The 19613-nt window shown below is 36.9% G+C and overlaps 1 protein-coding gene across 5 annotated transcripts in view; it reads right to left on the bottom strand.

Annotated features, from left to right (window-relative positions):
- LOC121367713 (septin-2B-like) overlaps positions 1-19613 on the bottom strand; it is a 123508-nt gene that overhangs the window by 64776 nt on the left and 39119 nt on the right. The window contains exon 1 of one of the 5 annotated variants that reach the window (XM_041492050.1): positions 4841-4975. The exons of the other annotated variants lie outside the window; for them this stretch is intronic. Coding sequence (XP_041347984.1) covers positions 4841-4852 — 12 coding nt within the window. The 5' untranslated portion in view covers positions 4853-4975. Of the gene's footprint in view, positions 1-4840; positions 4976-19613 lie in introns of those variants that run through there. 5 annotated transcript variants of the gene reach the window in all.

Raw genomic sequence — 19613 nt, 5'->3', positions numbered from 1 at the left:
GAAGGGGAGGCATATTTTATTAAATTTTAAATACTGATACATGTGGAGAATTAAACATCACTGAAAATCCGCGTAAGTAACTATAATTCTAATTGTTAAAAGTAAAAAAACACATTCCACTAAAGTTAATATTATTGTATGAATCTTTTAATTTTGCGTTGTTAAAATACCCATTATAGGCAGCTCCAGAGACTTTGTCTAAGTTAATCTTTCACTGCTTTTGGTCTTAAACCATTCCGATGTAAACTTTAGTAGACCGTTTTTTGCAGCCATATTAACATCTTATACGAAATATGTACGTTGGTCGCTAGATTCACAGCTCCTACGAAGCTACTCACGACACTCATGACAACTGTCGATCATGCCCCCCAATTTGTATATAGCCTCAATACCATCCAATTCGGCAAGGGACGGTACTCTTTGTGCACATGCTCAATGGGAATGTGAAAGAGGTCTATTGGCCTCAACTCAGGGATATTTTGGGATATCAGACTTCTTGTTTCTAAATGATTCCGAAAGTGTACTAGCCTGAAATAGGCATTTTGTACGCTCTCGAGGTGTAACATCATGTTGACAACAATCAGATACCAACAAAAGTGTTTTTCTGAGTGATGTGAAGCCAAACAATCGTTTTATGGTCCAGTGATAAGAAAAATGACATGAAACAGAAGCACGTGACCCAGAATGCACATAATGCTTGAATAGCACATGATGCTTGAATAGCACATGCAAGTGACAGAACACCTCTGGAACATCGAAAGGAATTGGTTTCACAATGATTTTAGGAAATTTTCATTAAAACAGATTTCAAGTAAATGCAGTTCAGTATACATTTATTTGGTGCACAAGAACTTTCCCCACAAGAATATACACTAGTAACCTGAACTAGTCTTGTTCTAGTTGGAGTGGGAATAAAAGTGAAGCAGTCCATCGAGGATGGTCATTAAAGGAAACATGTCACGTAAACCATATTTGGCACCAACCATGTACAATTAATTATAAATTGAATCACCTAAAAAAAAAAAATATAAAAAATTAATTACTTAAAATATCTCCATAAAAGAACCCCAGATACGAGCTTTTAGCGGAAATTGCCGATCTTTAATGAGCAGGGCAATCACGAGGTCCGTGACGTCAGAGACACGTCGCTTGATCTGAAGCCTTACACTTAAAAGCATTAGTCCGTACCACTCATAAAGAATCTAAGACTTGCACAGCTTACCAAACAATGAGTGTTCGTTCGCAAAACGTTTTTTTTTTTCCGTATCAATATGAGCTGTTAGTAAATGAAGAAAGACACACATTTACTTACAACAGTGATACTGAAGAAAAAACGGATAGCGAGTCGGAGGGTGGAGAAACTGATGGTGCCAGACCAGACCGGTCGACCAATTTACAGCCCGGAGCCCGAAAGTAACCCGGAGACAAAAACCAAAACTCGGATGCTAATGCCGAGGTGTATACTGTTCATATTTAGCATAAAGATACACCTCGATATGATGTATTTAAATACGGAAAATATCGCATTTTTTATGTTCGGGCTGTACATAATGAAATCTGTATGCACAGTGTAAACAAACGCTCTAATTTACGACAAGGCGCTTCACTTTCATTAACCTGACTTGTAAAACAACATAAATGACTTGAGAGTATAATCAACTTTTAAACTAAAATATATTTCTATTTGCATCAATAGAACGAAAATGGGTTATAGTATTTTTCTCTCATAAAAAAAATAGCATATTATTAGGCCTATTGGTAGGGTGCGTTAAGAGTAAAAAACGACCATCACGATACCCAAGTGATAATTTTCTTTTCTTTGGTACTTAATTGGTAAGTTTTGTAATTTTAGATGGGAAAATCTACTTAATCAAGGGTTTTACAGCATTATTTACAGTAATGAAAGCAGGACGGCTGATATGTCCATTAACATTGTACTATAGTCGCGACAGGTTTACGCCACAATACCCTGTGATCTCGTAAAAAAAACTGGCACGTATTTTGTACGTATGTCTAGACCGTGGTAATCACTTACCTGGTCGGTACCCTGCAATATACACCTGCCAATCAGGAATCACATGTGCAGGCCACGGAAAGAAAGGACCAATTAACTAAAACAACACTCCGATTCTCAAGTCAGCCCTTGAAACATAATAGTTATTTCGACACCGACAGTAGTGGTTTATTTTGTATTGAACTTCGTGTTGGTTTGGGGCTCGGGCGATGAGGAACGTTTTTTGTGACGTATTCCGCCCGAAGATTAAAAACATTATTAAAATTATTATTGTTTTCTACACGTTTTTTTAAAAACATATTTAAATACATCGTACTGAGATGTATCCTCATGCCAAATCCCATGTTTGTATATGCCATATTTAATTACTTATTGACGTTTCCTTCTTCGGACGGTGAATACAGATTTTGTTATGTAGGCCTACAGCCCTAACATGAATTTTTGTTGTTTTTTTCCAAAAAAATAAATAAATAAAAAATTCTACATTTTTTTTTTAACATATATAAATACATCATGCTGAGGTGTATCTTTGTGCCAAATATGTACAATGTACACCTCGGCATTCGCAACCGAGTACTGTTTTTGTCTCCGGGTAACGTTCGGGCTCCGGGCTGTAAATAGGCTGACACCAAAGTACTATGCGGTGTTGGTGTCCAATCTTTTCTTTTGCAATAAAATACACGCGTCTTTCTTCGGATACAATCCTTTGGAAAACCATAAAAAGACAATCCCGATCATTTAAACTGTTTATTTTTACACCCAAAGGCCGCGCAGTACGGCACTGTTGGACTGAAAAGATCGTAAGCCCCTTACTCCATATATAAACAGTTAACAACAATGGAAGAGTACAGCGGCTCTGACGTCACTTCCCTTTTTTTCCGAACGCTCACGAAGAAATATGCATAAATCGTACTTTGATACTGATTAGCGTAATTTCTTCATTTTAAGTTAACTACACGTATTTTATTGTTATAAAGTTATTTGTATATTATTTTTATATCATTTTTCTTTTAAAATGAGCTATAATATGGTCTCGTGTCATGTTTCCTTTAAATAACAGGTGTCACAATCACCACTTATTTGATACCTACAGACATCCTACCTACCTCTCTTCCGCTTTTTGTGGCCAAGTCGTGCCTGGCGTGCTGCAGCAGTGGTTTGCCTATATTATTTTAAAATGTACCGGATTTTTAATTTTTTTTTTTTTTTTTTAAATAAAAAATGATATGTTGTAGATATTAATTATATTTAATTGTATTAATGTGGATGAATGATGTTGAATGTATGTATACTCCCGGCTGGTAATGGGGGGTTTGTTATCTGGCAGTAACACCCTACCATCCACGCTGACCAAATATATTGTATGTACTCTTTTTTTATTTTTAATTTGGCTCTTTTTTAAGAAATTTTGTTAGGTTACTAGCGTGCTCTTTTTAATATGTTTTAATTTATTTTATACTTGTTTTTAAATTCTTTGGAAATAAAAAGAAATAGGAACTTAATAGGGCGGGAAGCTGCTCCTATGCTGACGGATGGTACCTGGTAATATACCAATATTCCTCCAGTCAGTGTTCTAAATTAAAGGGTGACAGCGTCTGTTGAATGATGTAACGTTGTGTTTCTCATGATTACAGAGAGGCGCCTCTGGACTCCGGGATCAACCAAATACGTTTCGCTCTGCCAGACTGACCGGACGCAATTTCCTTATAACCCCTGAGGGTCACTCTCCTAGTGAACCCAACCACGCAACCAACCAACACCGAGAATGGAGGGCACGACATACCACCAGAAATAGGTTAGGCGCTAGGCGTAGGCGGTTTTGGCCGTAGGGGGAGTTAGGCGAGTCTGGGGGCCTGTCCGCGGCCCCCGGGCGTCTTTCCCCCGGCTTAGGCCACGCTGAAGTTCCCGATAGGATCGGTGTGTCGGTATATTTTTCTTATCTTATGATAGACTTTCCTGTGGCCTAGGCCCAACCTCCTAAAAACCTACACATCAAGGGTTAAATGTTTTAAATTAATTATTTCCTTTTGGAAAACCCGTTCTAAAAATGGCGTCAAAAAGTTTATTATAGATTTTATAGGTAAAATTGTATTGGGAAAGACGTAAGCAAATTTAAAATACATTAAAGCCCCAACTCCCGATTGGCTGTAAGATCAAAATTGTCCTAATTAATTTTATCACCCCGGACTGGGTTACTGGCATCCAGTGATCGAGCCGGGGGGGGGGGTCATGCTTGAAACCTTCGTGGTATAGGAGCATGTTAAAATTTTTAACAAACAAACAAACAAACCTACAGACAACTTAAGTGTAGGTAAACACAATTCCTGTTCTTACAATAACATACACAGGTACACAAACATGACCCTTGCACGCTTTACAATATGGTGTAAAATATACCAGATACGTATCTACAAGTGGTTAGTAATCATCACAATTAGCTTATACATCTACATCTATGTCGCCATCTATTCTATGTAAACACAAACATGTACACCTGGAAGAATGGTGTAAAACATACCAGATACGTATCTACTAGTTGTTAGTAGTCATCACAATTAGTTTACACATCTACACCTATGTCGCCATCTATTCTATGTAAACACAAACATGTACACCTGGAAGATTTCAGGTAAATACAAACGGACATGCTTGAAAACCGTATTGCGAATCAGACCGGTGGAAGCAATTGGAAGAGCCTAAGACAGGTATCGCACAACCTGTGACATTTTGTGCAGGCCAAAACAGCTGTGGGACACACAAAAACCCCAACAACATGCACATTAGCTCATACAGGTGTCTTGTACACCGAAACACACACTCTCTCACCTTGCTAGTCATGTCTCCAGCATTAGTCAAGGAATGTCCTGGTTTTCACAGAATTCGTGTGTGTGTATCCGCATTCACATGTCCCATGTCCTGAGATACAGGCTGTCTGAGTTACAACTAGTTACAAGTATGTATGTGTGTGTATACAATTTAGAGAAGTGTGCCTTCGGGAGATGAAGAAAAACTAGCCAAGGATAACCTATTTACATAGTGTTGGCTAATCCAGGAAGGTCCATGGGACAGCAGAAGGTGGGGGGGATGTTATTATTGGAGGGGAGATTATTGGGCAGTAATGATAGTTTTGGTGGACAGCAGAGTGTTACTTTTGAAGACAGGATTAAAAGAAAGGGTGTTATAGTGCTGGAGGGGGATTATAGGGAAGTGTGATAGGGTCTGTAGGGAAATTATCTGTGGGAAAGATAATGGTTATTTAACGATATCCTACTTCACTGTTTAGTCAGCTGTTACAAGGTGGTGTCAGGGAATATAATGGTCTCTTTAACAACACCTCAGCACTTTTTAAACTACTGGGTCCAAATTTATGAAGGAAAAAAATGTTTTATTTAACGATGCACTCAACACATTTTATTTATAGTTATGGGCGTCAGACATTATGGTTAAGGACCACATAGATACTGAGAGAGGAAACCTGCTGTCGCCACTTTATGGACTACTCTTTTCAATTAACAAGGGATCTTTTATATGCACCATCCCACAGACAGGGTAGTACATACCACAGCCTAAGATATATCAGTCGTGGTGCACTGGCTGGAACGAAAAATAGCCCAATGGGCCCACCGACAGGGATCGATCCCAGCTGAATTTATGAAGCTTGTTTTTTTAGCATAAATGTTTAAGTATTGTAAATGTATGTAGTTAAACACATGTAAGACTAAAACAGGCTTTGTAAATTTGGCCCGTTATTTGTTATCACTGTTATGTTGACACTTGGTCTACGTTATTTGTTATCACTGTTATGCTGACACTTGGTCTACGTTATTTGTTATCACTGTTATGCTGACACTTGGTCTACGTTATTTGTTATCACTGTTATGCTGACAGTCTATTTCAAGCTAATGCTTTAATCAAAATAAAATGCAAAATAAAGTTTTATTGCAAATCATTGAAGAACAGCTTCTTTGATATTTGGTAAAGTAACATATTTACATCATATATTTTATTGTTTAGAATATCAAGTTTTTGTACTGTATATCAAATGTGTAGCCAATGCAAAGTAAGTAATCTGTAACATATTCAGAACATCTCACTGTAAAAGTAGCCAATGTGAATGTTAAAATGTGGATGAAATGTCATGACTGACAACCAGAGATGTCAGAAGTTCTGCCCAAGATGAATGTACATGAACATTAATTTTATATATACATGTAGGCAACTAAAAGTTTACTTTGTTCTGTTAACAAGACCACTACAGAGCATTGATTTATTAATCATAAGCAGTTAGATGTCAAACATTTGGTAATTTTGACATATAGTTTTAGAGAGGAAACCTGCTATATTTTTCCATTAGTAGCAAGGATCTTTTATATGCACTATCCCAGACAAGACAGTACATACATTGGCCCTTGAAATGCCAGTCATGATGCACTGGCTGGAACAAGAAATAGTTGACGGGGATCTAACATAGACCAGCCGTGCCTAAAGCAAGCACTTTACCAGTGGGCTATATGCTGGTAGAATGACTATAACTATTGTGACAGTGTCTATTACAGGACTTGCTAGAATTTTACTCTCTCCTATTCCACAATGGATTTGCCCTGACCTGGTGCTCAGACAATACAAGTATATGTACCACAAACACTCAATCAGGAAATATGTAACACTCAGTATACACAACAAAGCCCTTGATGCTGAAACACAAACAAAAAAAGTGGGTGGCAGGAATCTTTTTTTTTTTTTTTTTTGGTTGTTGGTATCTGTCACCCATGCAGAACATCACAGCTTTCTTAGTGAAGTGTATAATTGAAATGATATCTATAGATTATCAGTTTCAAGTTCATAAAGTAGAATATAATTTTTCAAACGTTTGGAGTTAATGGTCTAAGAATAAAATAATCAGAAATAGGGTTCTAGAAAACTTTGTCTTGAGTTATTAAGGTTAAATGTATTGTTGCTTTTTTAAAGCAAACTAACCTAGACATATACATAGACTTGAGAATCTTACCATCAAACGATATAATTTTAATCTTTACTAAAGGTGCTATATCAGTTATATGTGTCCTATATTGCAATTTTCTACATTTATTTGTAATAAATAACTACATTTAATCATTCCCATGAATAATTTTTTGAATAAATAACTCAGAAATATAGAAATTGCAAAATGCTTATATGCCAAGTACAACCTCTGCAATTGTCTATTTTATTTACAGTTATATGGCGTCGGACATATGGTTAAGAACCACACAGATATCAGAGAGTAAAGCCGCTGTCGCCACTTCATGGGCTACTCTTTTCGATTAGCAGCAAGGGATCTTTTATATGCACCATCCCACAGACAGGATAGTATTTAACACAGCCTTTGTAAAACCAGTTGTGGAGCACTGGCTGGAACGAGAAATAGCTCAATGAGCCCACCGGTCAGGCGAGCGCTGTACCACTGAGCTATGTTCTGACCCTTAGCCGAAATATGAAATAACCCAGAAGATTAGTGGGGTGGGGTGGGTCAATCTTATAATCTATCACACCTATGCCAGTAACTCTATACAACCCACTCTCCACATCTTTATTCATAGCCATGTCTATACAGCACATTTTTTATTCATGGTCTGTTCCATTTTCCGCATAAGTAACTGTGACAACAAAGTCAAGTCAGTGTAGCTCGACTACTGATTATGATGATAAACAGTACAGGCCGAGTAGCCAAACGACAAGTTGATAAACAGAATTAAAAAACCCCACTGTTATCGTAAATCCCCTTTTTGTATGTCTGTATATACATTAGCTTGTGCGGTGAATTACCATAACAAACAAGAAGTAATGGACGGATATTTATGTTATTAATGTACTTGTACATAGCAGGAAGTTTACGTAGAAAGATTAAGTGGAAATTATGTTCGTGTATTTTGTACTTGCATTTTACCTCTGGCCATCAAGTTAAGTTTGAAAAGTATTGGAGTGTTTTTTGGCAAGTTATTGTAGCTATCTTTTTTACAATAACAGTAGAAATTTACATGGATAGGATAGATGGACAGGATAGAACAATGAACAAACATGAACGGATGGATGGGTATAGTAATTGCTAGACTGATGAATAGATGGATGAGATAGGATGGGATGGATAGATGGATGGGTGGGATGGATAGTATGGATGGTATGGATGGATGGATAGATGGATGGATGGTATGGATGAATGGTATGAATGGGATGGATGGATGGATGGATGGATGGATGGTATGGATGGACGGATTGGATGGATTGAATGGATGGATGGATGGATGGATGGGATGGTTGGATAAATGGAAAGAGTATTTGGTCCCTATTCAAGACCTTGCCTGTATTAGGTATGCAATATTTTGATTTACATTTCCTCATAAAATTCTATTGACAATTTTTAAGGTGAGTGCCTGTGCCCCAACACACTTGTAATCTGAACAACAACAACCGTAATACGTGATCATGGCTAGTTCTCTGCACAATGCAGAGTCCAATGGATATTTGTGAAAATAGTGGTTGATTTAAAAAATCTTGTCTATAGGATAGCCACTCCCGAGGAGATCTTTTACTGGAGATCTCATCCTTCTTGCACCATAAAAGAAGACTACCACTTCTACTTCATGTTTTACCTTATTAACTACTTAGAAAATCACCCACACCACCACTTTCCAGAAGCTATTACAGTGGTTTATTACTCTCTCTGGGTTTTTTTCAAACTTGATAGATTGAAAAATGTACATTTGCCTTATCACCAAAACAGCTCAGATTTTCTCAAGGATGGCGAGAAACGTTTAAACCATCTCACAAATCTTAAATATGACTCACAGATCAGATGGGCTAGATGAGAACAGAGCAAAATAAATACACAAAACCAGATAATGTTGGTTTCTATTTCTAAATGAAAAAACCAGATTTGAAAAAGGTTATGTAAATGATCTTGGAGCTGCTATAATATCAGATGTTTCTGGTGTTTACTGCTTAAGTGAGAACTGGTGCTTTTTGTTTCCAAAACTGTTAAACAAATTTTAGATGCTGATAAAACTGTTTTTGCTTGGAAATGTTACCATATAGAAAACTATTGAATTACAAAAACATTAAAACATGACTGCAGAGAAACATGAAATTCTTAAAAACATGAAATGTCAAGGACTATTTAAAGAAGTATTCACAGAGTTAATGGTTCCTCATTCAGCATTTTACTTACTTTAACCAAAATGTATTAATACATTATACAGCGTGTTTTAAAAAATGCATATTTATAAAACATATGTGATGTGTAAGAAGTAAATAACAACTTGTCTGGCAGGTGTTTAGGTGGCAGTCAAAAACAAGTTCGATTGCATATTGAAAAAAAGCACAAAAAAACAACAACAACAAAAAACCCACAAGACATTTACATGTCAGCTTGAAACTATAAAAGGAATAAGTAACATTCTTAAGCAGGTACAAAAATCATTTCAGACTGAGTCATCAATGAAATTATTTACTATAAAAGTAAAGTTTGTTTTATTTAACGACGCCGCTAGAGCACATTGATTTTTTATCTTATCATCGGCTATTGGACGTCAAACATATGGTCATTCTGACACTGTTTTTAGAGGAAACCCGCTGTCGCCACTTAGGCTACTCTTTTTACGACAGGCAGCAAGGGATCTTTTATTTGCGCTTCCCACAGGCAGGATAGCACTTATTTACTATAATTACTATGTATGTAGTGTAGTATACATTTAAATTTCAGACTTAAATATTTTAATGTAGTTTGATACAAGCAAAGAACATTTTGTTTTCAAAATCTAGATTTGCGATATTTCTACTCATTTGAGAATTGATTAGCAACTACTATCTAATGTTTTAAAATTGTGTAGCGATCTCTGAAACTTGCGTAGAGAATCGTGACACAATACTGAATAAAATGTCCGTGACAAGATGATCAACTAATAAAAATCACTATGACAGCTTCTTTTCTTTTCTTTTTTCCCCACCCACATTTCATGTAAACATGTATATTTTTCATGTTTTGTTTTGTTTCTTTCTCTTTTCTTTTTTTGTGATTTTTTGGTTGCACTGAAGTCATGAATATCCACATATCTGTCTTCCAACTTTGAAGACATAAAAACACAAAAATAGCATGTATAATAAATTTAAATTTGAAGAAACAAGATCCTGCAATAGATTATTAAACTGTGCAGGCTCTTTTAAAATCCCCTTTACAATTTTTTTTAATAAATGTATAATGGTAGTTACACACTGTACACTGTTACGCAGAATAGTTTCACTCTTAAAATAAAGAGAAAATGCAGCACTGAAGTATTTCACTGCGAAACATTATCGCATTTTGGGAACCACTCCTTTAAATGAATGGGCAAAGGTTCCACTTGAGTGGTAGACGTGATCTCATTTCAGTTTACTATCAAATAACCAGTCAAGGTATTTTTCTTACATTTCGTAGCTCATACAAATAAAGTTAAAATAACATTATGTGAAATTAACCGCACGCATGTGCACACACAGATACACTCGAAGTTTTTTCAATGAACTGGATCATTGTTGTTACAATTGCATCTCATCTTCTTCTTGGCAGGTATTGTTTCATTGAACAGTATCTACGTCTCAAACATTTGAACCCCACATGCAATAGGTTTCAACATCGCCACATCCTTCCAACCAATGGAAGCTGTATTAAGAGATAGCTGTGCCTCTCCCACCCTTTACTGGAATGTTTTTTGAGTTTTTTTCAATAAAATGTGTTGCATGCGTCATTAAATAAAACATTTCCTTAATTCCTTCTTATTTAGTCCTATCCAAAACAAAGCAAAAATAGTTAATTGCATGTAGACATTCATTGTATGACTGAAATATGTCTACTAAAAACCCACTCCTGATTAATACTACATGTGTGATCATTGGAAGATAAGTTAATGCTTCTAAATACTATCTCATGTGGCTTCAGTAAACATCTATTAGCTACATCTAGTTTTATTTCAGAAAGAAAAAAATGTGAAAACTTAGATATATATTTGAAAATATGCAGCTTAAAAACAAGAAAGAAAAGGGGGAAAAAAAGAAAAGAAAAAAGTAAATTGTCTCTGAATACTTGTATTCTTTGACAGACACCCAACAGCTGATGTATTTATTTTGGGCTGGGGGTGTTGTCAAACATTCATTCCTTACAAGTGTTGTATAAATATTCCATGGTGGGGTTTTACGTGGGGGTTTTTAATTGTCTTTTAGTTGGCTGAGCAAATGACCTGTACTGAATGAGGCAAAGGTGATCAGATCAAACAGGGACAAAAAACAACAGTGGACTACACCGAATTCAAAGAATGTCCACATGATAAAGTAAGTATTCATGTATTTCAAAGTTTTTATTGTTTTTTTTAAATCTGCAAGCAAGTGAGGGGTGGGGGGGGGTGAGGGTCGAACCACACACAAGAAAATTTCCTCTTTTACTTCAATGTACATTTATTTTCTATTCGCTGTCTGATATATTTTAATAAATCAAAAGATAAACGTAACTGCAGTCTTGATAAACATACATGTCTTCACTATCAACAGTCTGCACCAGCTGTTGACAATATTCAAAAATAATCATCTCCATTTTAACATATAACATCAAGAAAATTTGCACATCAAATCAAATCTGATCCATGTCATGTTTGCTTTATGCACAGAACTGTTTTTAAGGATATGTGCAGCTGAAATCAGTCAATTTTAATGATACGCTACATGTATTAGCTGGACACTGCATATGGGGGAGGGATTTAGCTCAGTCGTTTGAATACTCGCTTGAAGTGCTTGCACCGTAGGATCAAACCAACTCAGTGGACCCACATTTAGCTAATTGGGTTTTTTGTTGTTCCAACCAGTGCACCACAACTGGTCAAAGGTCGTGGTATGTGCTATCCTGTCTGTGGTATGGTGCATATAAAAGATCCCTTGCTATTAATGGAAAAACGTAGCAGGTTTCCTCTCTAAAACTGTCAAAATTACCAAATGTTTGACATCCAATAGCCGATGATTAATAAATAAATGTGGTCTAGTTGTGTTGTTAAATAAAACACATTTTAACAAACTTTTCGTCTGCATATGACCAATATGACATACTGATGAGTTCACCAGAAGCAGGTAGTTATAAAAGTACCAAACAGCAGAAGAAGAATAAAATGTTTTATTTAACGATGTACTCGACAAATTTTATTTACAGTTATATGGCATCGGACATATGGTTAAGGACCACACATATATGGACCACACATATATTGGGAGAAAACCTGCTGTCGCCACTTCATGGACTATTCTTTTCGATTAGCAGCAAGGGATCTTTTATATGCACCATCCCACAGACAGGATAGTACATACCACAGCCTTTGTTACACCAGTTGTGGAGCACTGGCTGGAACTAGAAATAGCCCAATGGGCCTACTGACGGGGCCAAATGGTAGATGATAAATTTTATACATACTTGCTGCAGTATTAAAAAATATTTCCAATATATTACTGGGTTTCTAATCAATAAAAATTAAAAACATTTCGATCAATTCTGTCCTATTTTGAGAAAATGTCATATGCCGTATAATGTAATAAAAGCTTGCTAGCTGCTATTAAAATGAATCAGAATAGCTTATGTGGCACAAATGGAAAATACTAAACATGTAAGCATCAGAGCCAATTTTAATCAATTTTGAGTATTCTCAGGAACACGTTGATAACACTGAATTTCATCAGCCTAATATTAATGCTTTACTAATTTGCTGTACAATTTTCAAAAAGATTATTTTCATAAATTATTCAATATAGTTTTGACTAGTCTGCATGAAAATTAAAAACCAAAGAATATGGAGGCCAAAAGGTTGAATGAAGCCAAACTGTGTGAATAACCAATGCATGGCAATAAGAGAAAACAGAAGAACTGTGTGGACAGCGGTATCTGAACTTGTAGACTGGTGGAGATTGGCCTGGGGCCTGGTGGAGTCCTATTACTATTGTAAGGACCCCGACTTTCATGTTGAGTGCTCTGATTGATTTAATAACCAGAGCTTTGGAACCAGGCGAAAAATACCTCACACATGGGCAAGATTTATACCCCTACAGGGCACAAATGCCAGCCACAAAGCAGTGTCATTATGTTCTAAGGAGTTGACATTTCAACTGTGGACATGTAATAACCATTTTCAGACAGGGACACTCAAGGTTTTCCTCACATACACCATGGAATTACACAGTAACAAAATAATTGCAGCTTAATTTGTAAGTGTCACAAAGTTGCAAATTTCGATAAATTGGTACATATATAATGGAGCTTCTTTTAGGAAGGAACAAAACGTTTTATTTAACAACATACTCAACACATTTTATTTAAGGTTTTATCGCAACGGACATATGGTTAAGGACCACACATCTATTGAGAGAGGAAACACACTGTCACCACTTCATGGACTACTCTTTTCGATTAGCAGCAAGGGATCTTTTATATGCACCATCCCACAGACAGAACAGTACATGCCATAGCCTTTGTTACACCAGTTGTGGAGCACTGGCTGGAACGAGAAATAGCCAAATGGGCCCACTGATGGGGATCGATCCTCAATCAATCTAGCAATCAAGCAAGTGCTTTACTACTGGGCTACATCCCTCCCTGAGCTTCTTTTAGGGTCCAGGTGAATCTATGTCTGACTAATATTTGGTCTTTATCTTAGATAATGATAATGTGGCAATGCTTTGTTATAGTTGCAAATTTGTTATCTTCGTTCTTCATTATCAAAGTTAATGTCATAGGTAACCAGTTTTTGTTAATGAATACCACAATTTTTATCACCACCACCCCCACCAAAAAAAAGGAAGATAACAATAAGTGTTAGGTTGTGTTTTTTATTTTATTTTATTTTTTTGCTATTGGAGCCATTCTAGGTACCAAATTAAAAAAAAAAAATTGTTTTAATGAAATCATATTTTTAACTTTCTATATTAGTCAAATAAAATATTTTTAGTTTAATGAATAGTTAGAAATTTCTAAAAAGTACAAATGTAGGATATAAAAGCTGGATATGGGAAACTAGGTAAGTAATGAGGCAAGGTCAACATCGAACCACCCAGCTGGTAAATGTCAAGAGGAGAAATTCTTTCTTCTTATTCCAAACTCATTACTGGACAGAAGCTAAAGACTTCCTTGATAAGCAAACCAAAGGTTATCATAGATTCTCCGTGAATCTGACCCTTGCAGTTCAATGGAATGTCTGTATCAATATGCCAATAATGTGTTTATAGCTTTATAGTGCAACATTTTATAGACGAGAGGGAAGGAAATGAAAGCAATGCTGTTTATTGACACCTCAGCACATTTTAAACTCTAGCTATTTGTTGTCTAACATGGATTATATAGTTACCTGTGGCACTCGCCAATTTTACCAATTGCAAATTTTAAAAGGAATTGGCAAATTTAATTTTGGTTTTGTAAAATAAATGCATGTAATAACTGACATTTTGTTAGAATAATAACTAGGTTTCTGCAATTTTTTAAGTTTAATAAATAATTTGGGAACATTTTTTTTGCTCTGGATTATTTTATACTAACATTCTTCTTAGGCGTAAATGTACATGTAGCAGGATGAAGGAATAAACAGGTTTAATAATTTGATATTGAAACAAACCTTCAACTTGTTAACATCAGTATCAAGAAGGAAAACAATGTTCCTGCAATGATATCTCAGCACTAGGTTTAATCAGTAGCTACCGGCCTCGATGGCGTCGTGGTTAGGCCATCGGTCTACAGGCTGGTAGGTACTGGGTTCGGATCCCAGTCGAGGCATGGGATTTTTAATCCAGATACCGATTCCAAACCCTGAGTGAGTGCTCTGCAAGGCTCAATGGGTAGGTGTAAACCACTTGCACCGACCAGTGATCCATAACTGGTTCAACAAAGGTCATGGTTTGTGCTATCCTGCCTGTGGGAAGCGCAAATAAAAGATCCCTTGTTGCCTGTCGTAAAAGAGTAGCCTATGTGATGACAGCGGGTTTCCTCTAAAAAAAACCAGTGTCAGAATGACCATATGTTTGACGTCCAATAGCCAATGATAAGTTAAAAAAACCAATGTGCTCTAGTGGCGTCGTTAAATAAAACAAACTTTTTTTTTTAATCAGTAGCTATGAAGAGTAAAAGAAATGTGTATGTTACTGCCAGTTTAAGACTTACAGAAGAAAGGAAAGAAAATATTTGTTTACTTACTGCCTCAAATTTGCCAATTAATCAGGCATGGCCATTTGGCCTAAATAGATAGGGCAACGAGGTAAACTTCAACAAGAAAGAAAGAAAGAAATGTTTTATTTAACGACGCACTCAACATATTTTATTTAGGATATATGGCGTCAGACCACACAGATTTTGAGAGGAAACCCGCTGTCGCCACTACATGGGCTACTCTTTCCGATTAGCAGCAAGGGATCTTTTATTTGCACTTCCCACAGGCAGGATAGCACAAACTATGGCCTTTGTTGAACCAGTTATGGATCACTGGTCGGTGCAAGTGGTTTACACCTACCCATTGAGCCTTGTGGAACACTCACTCAGGGTTTGGAGTCGGTATTAAAAATCCCATGCCTCAACCCAGTACCTACCAGCCTGTAGACCAATGGCCTAACCATGACGCCACCGAGGCCGGTCAACTTCAACGAGTGTCTTAATACAACACAACGGCACCCATTCAAAACAGATAAATTGTGAACAGTTTCATGTTTTTGTAATAAAACAACTTTCAGAAAGAAAGAAAGATTTTAAATAACAATGCACTCAACACATTTTATTTACAGTAATATGGCGTCAGACATATTGTTAAGGACCACACAGATATTGGCCCACATACCACGGCCTTTCATATACCAGTCGTGATGCACTGGCTGGAATGAGAAATAGCCCAATGGGCCCACCGACGGGAATCGATCCCACACCGACCACACAACAAGCGAGCACTGTACCACTGGGCTACGTCCCGCCTCACAATTTTAAGAAGTCACATTTACGGTAAGTATAGATGCAAGATACGGCAAGGTCAGTTTGACCTTGAGACACTCTTTAATTTTCAGGGCATTAGAGCAATTTGCTGCATGGCCGCCATTCAATTCGAGTCCTGTGTTCAACATCAGCTCTTTTATATTAATTATTTCAACTAAAACTATTTGGTGTCCAACAGTTATTTCGACAAATAGTACAGAATATAATTACTGTAAACTGGGGGGGGGGGGGGGGGGGGGGGGAGAGAGGAGAGAGATAATTGAATATGTGTATATAATATAAATTTCATCTTGTAGCAGTCACCCATAAGTCATGAAATTTATACGTATGCATTATCTTCCAGTTACAATGTACCTATGGCAATGTCTCAATGTCATGAAATATATATATCATGAACTAAGGTGCATATGCGTTAAGACAGAGAAAGAAAAAAAACCCAGGTCATATTGTTAATACAGTTTATGGTATAAGAAATCTGTTGCCTCCACATACGCCCTTGATATACAAGCTGTGAGATACAGGATGGGACACAGTAGACTTATTGGGTTCCACCAAGGGGATCATAATCCTATGACCCATTGCATCGTAGGCAAGGGCTCTACTACAGGACTACATCTGGCTCATGTGACACAAGACACAAGAAAGTCTTGCCATGATGCCCCTCAATTTTCAAGGAACAGCAAGCTGGGGGGGGGGGGGGGGGGAGGGGACACAAGAAACAGTTTACCATAATGCTATTCAATCTTCAAATAGCAAGCTGTCAGAAGGAGTAAGGGTGGGGGGAGGGTATACTCTATCATATTCACTTTCCCATGCAGACATGACTATTAAATAAATCGATGTTGCCCTCGAACCATCTTAAGTAGTGAATCAGCCATAGAGACTCATCAAGGCTAGGGCAAATTTGTCATGAGGTCCAGTGACCAGTCAATCTGACCTTCCCTCATCATTTCTCCCCATTTATTGATTTCACACTCAGTAATAGCTCAGGGAATCTTCTGTGTCACATCTAGAGATGCATGTTTTCATATTTTTATTAAAGCACAATGTCTACAGGTGTCAAGCTACATGTACCTTGCAAGGCAGAATATTTCACGAGAACCGTTGTTCTGTTTGCGTGTTGATTATGCAACTTTAAGTCATGAGAACCGCCAATCGGTTATGTGGTGAACAATTACATTCAAATATTAAAAGTACCATAAATGAGTAATGAAAGTGAAGATCAGTTTATGTTTTTAAATACATTTGAATGACCAATATAGCACAGAACCATAGTTCAAGTGATGTAGGATTAGGTAGGCCTAACTCATCGGTTACGAGAATTATATTCATGTAAACAAACAATCGGTTACCTAAGTAAAACTCAAGTGAACTGATTTCTGATTACCTAAGATTTTGAAATATTGTCCCCTGCATTGTACATGCAAGATTTCAAGTATACATTCACACTGAAATGTAGTTTACTTGATTACTGAACTATCGTGTGTAACGTTTCAAGACAATGGAAAAATCAATAATCAACATAAAACTTCTTGAAACAGACAAGCACCTGTTGCCGATTGAGACAAGGACGAGGAATTGGAGATGGACAGCGAAAGAAGTTGAAGGATAGCAGCTGCATTATTGGGAATAAATTAGAGGTAAACAGAGAGAAAAAACCCCTCACAACATTGGAATTATTATTAAAAATGTAAATTTTCAAAAGTTAAATTCTGAAAATGTGCTGTAGAAATATAATAAACAGCTACCATCCTTAAGGTACAGAGGCTAATAATTAAAACAAAAAAGACGACTTCTTGCAAGTGCAATTCGAAATGTGCTCATTAAAAACAACAAAAAAAACAACAGAAAACAAAAACAAACCCCCAATTCCATCTACTTAACATCAAATATGAAGGTATAAAACTAGTGCCCAGGCTAAGCTAGAGAATCCTGTCCTGGATGGAGGAACCGGCTGAGGTCAACACCTGCGCCCAGGACAGGCGTGCACTACAACAGCTTGCTCTGAATGTGCAAGTTAAACTCTCTGACCTGACCTGACCTATGTTAGAGAAAATATATAATTATATTTTTCAAACAATATAGCAAAATAATCTGCTGTTGTATACAAGATTACAAAAGCCAACAATGTTTATTTCTAGTAAAAGAAATGCACCATCAAATGGTGGGTTTTTTTTAAAATAGTTAAATACATAAGAATGTATGTATATGTACAAGCATCCAAGAATACATGCGTAATTATACTGGCATGTGATCCAAGTGTCTAAGACCAGCATGGATACTTAAAGTTTGTCATAGGGGAAAGGAAGTACTTGTTAAGCAATTTCCTATTTCTTTACAAATGAGGTCGGTATGCAAGTATGCAGATAACACTGTGCTAGTCAGATATGGGAGTGTCGTATCAAGGAATCTGGAATGCAATGAGCTGCAACCTGTAGACTGCAGAATAGTCACAATGATTGATAATACTTGATAGAGCAGCCTTCAGAGCTGTTAAAGTGTTAAAGAGGGAATAAACACATAATCATATTTTAAGATTAAAATGTCATCAAGTGCTAGCTTACTACAGTGAAACCTGTTTAAAGCGGACCCCGAACAAACCAGGGCCCGGTAACACAAAGCACTCGTAACACTTACGTCAGACGTACACCACACATTATGTATGGTGTACGTCTGACGTAAGTGTTACGAGTGCTTTGTGTTACCGGGCCCAAAATCCTGTCGAAACGACCACGGTTCATAGTACCGATTTACCGGCCTCGGTGGCGTCGTGGTTAGGCCATCGGTTTACAGGCTGGTAGGTACTGGGTTCGGATCCCAGTCGAGGCATGGGATTTTTAATCCAGATACCGACTCCAAACCCTGAGTGAGTGCTCCGCAAGGCTCAATGGGTAGGTGTAAACCACTTGCACCGACCAGTGATCCATAACTGGTTCAACAAAGGCCATGGTTTGTGCTATCCTGCCTGTGGGAAGCGCAAATAAAAGATCCCTTGCTGCTAATCAGAAAAGTAGCCCATGTAGTGGCGACAGCGGGTTTCCTCTCAAAATCTGTGTGGTCCATAACCATATGTCTGACGCCATATAACCGTAAATAAAATGTGTTGAGTGTGTCGTTAAATAAAACATTTCTTTCTTTGGTACCGATTTTTCTAAGTTTTAAAACAAGATCCTCTAAACACCAGATCTAAATTGGATAAATATTAGGTCCCCAACGTGATCCAGTTTAGACAGGTTTCACTGTATATATGTATCACTGTGTATCTTGAACTTACTGGCTGGTTTAACCAATACTAATACCCTGAGTAGGCATGTTTGAACACAGACTGCATATAAGCATTGCACAATGTTTTGGTGAAAAATTTAAATACCACAAGAACACTGTTGAGATATACAGCGAGCCCATCATCAACCCAGCAAAACGTATCAAGTGTCACATATACCTGTTAAAACAGCACAATAAAAAGACAAAACAAATTAAAACATAAACTACATGTACAGGTAATGTCATCATTTGAGGTAGGTAATAGTTTGCATTTTCTCTATATTCTCTCTATCAGTTTGTAAACTGTAAGACTTGATAAACAAAAGGCTT

This window comes from Gigantopelta aegis, chromosome 3, assembly GCF_016097555.1.
Source record: "Gigantopelta aegis isolate Gae_Host chromosome 3, Gae_host_genome, whole genome shotgun sequence".
In the NCBI taxonomy this organism is placed as follows: Eukaryota; Metazoa; Mollusca; class Gastropoda; order Neomphalida; family Peltospiridae; genus Gigantopelta; species Gigantopelta aegis.
This window is presented reverse-complemented; position numbering and strand designations above follow the sequence as displayed.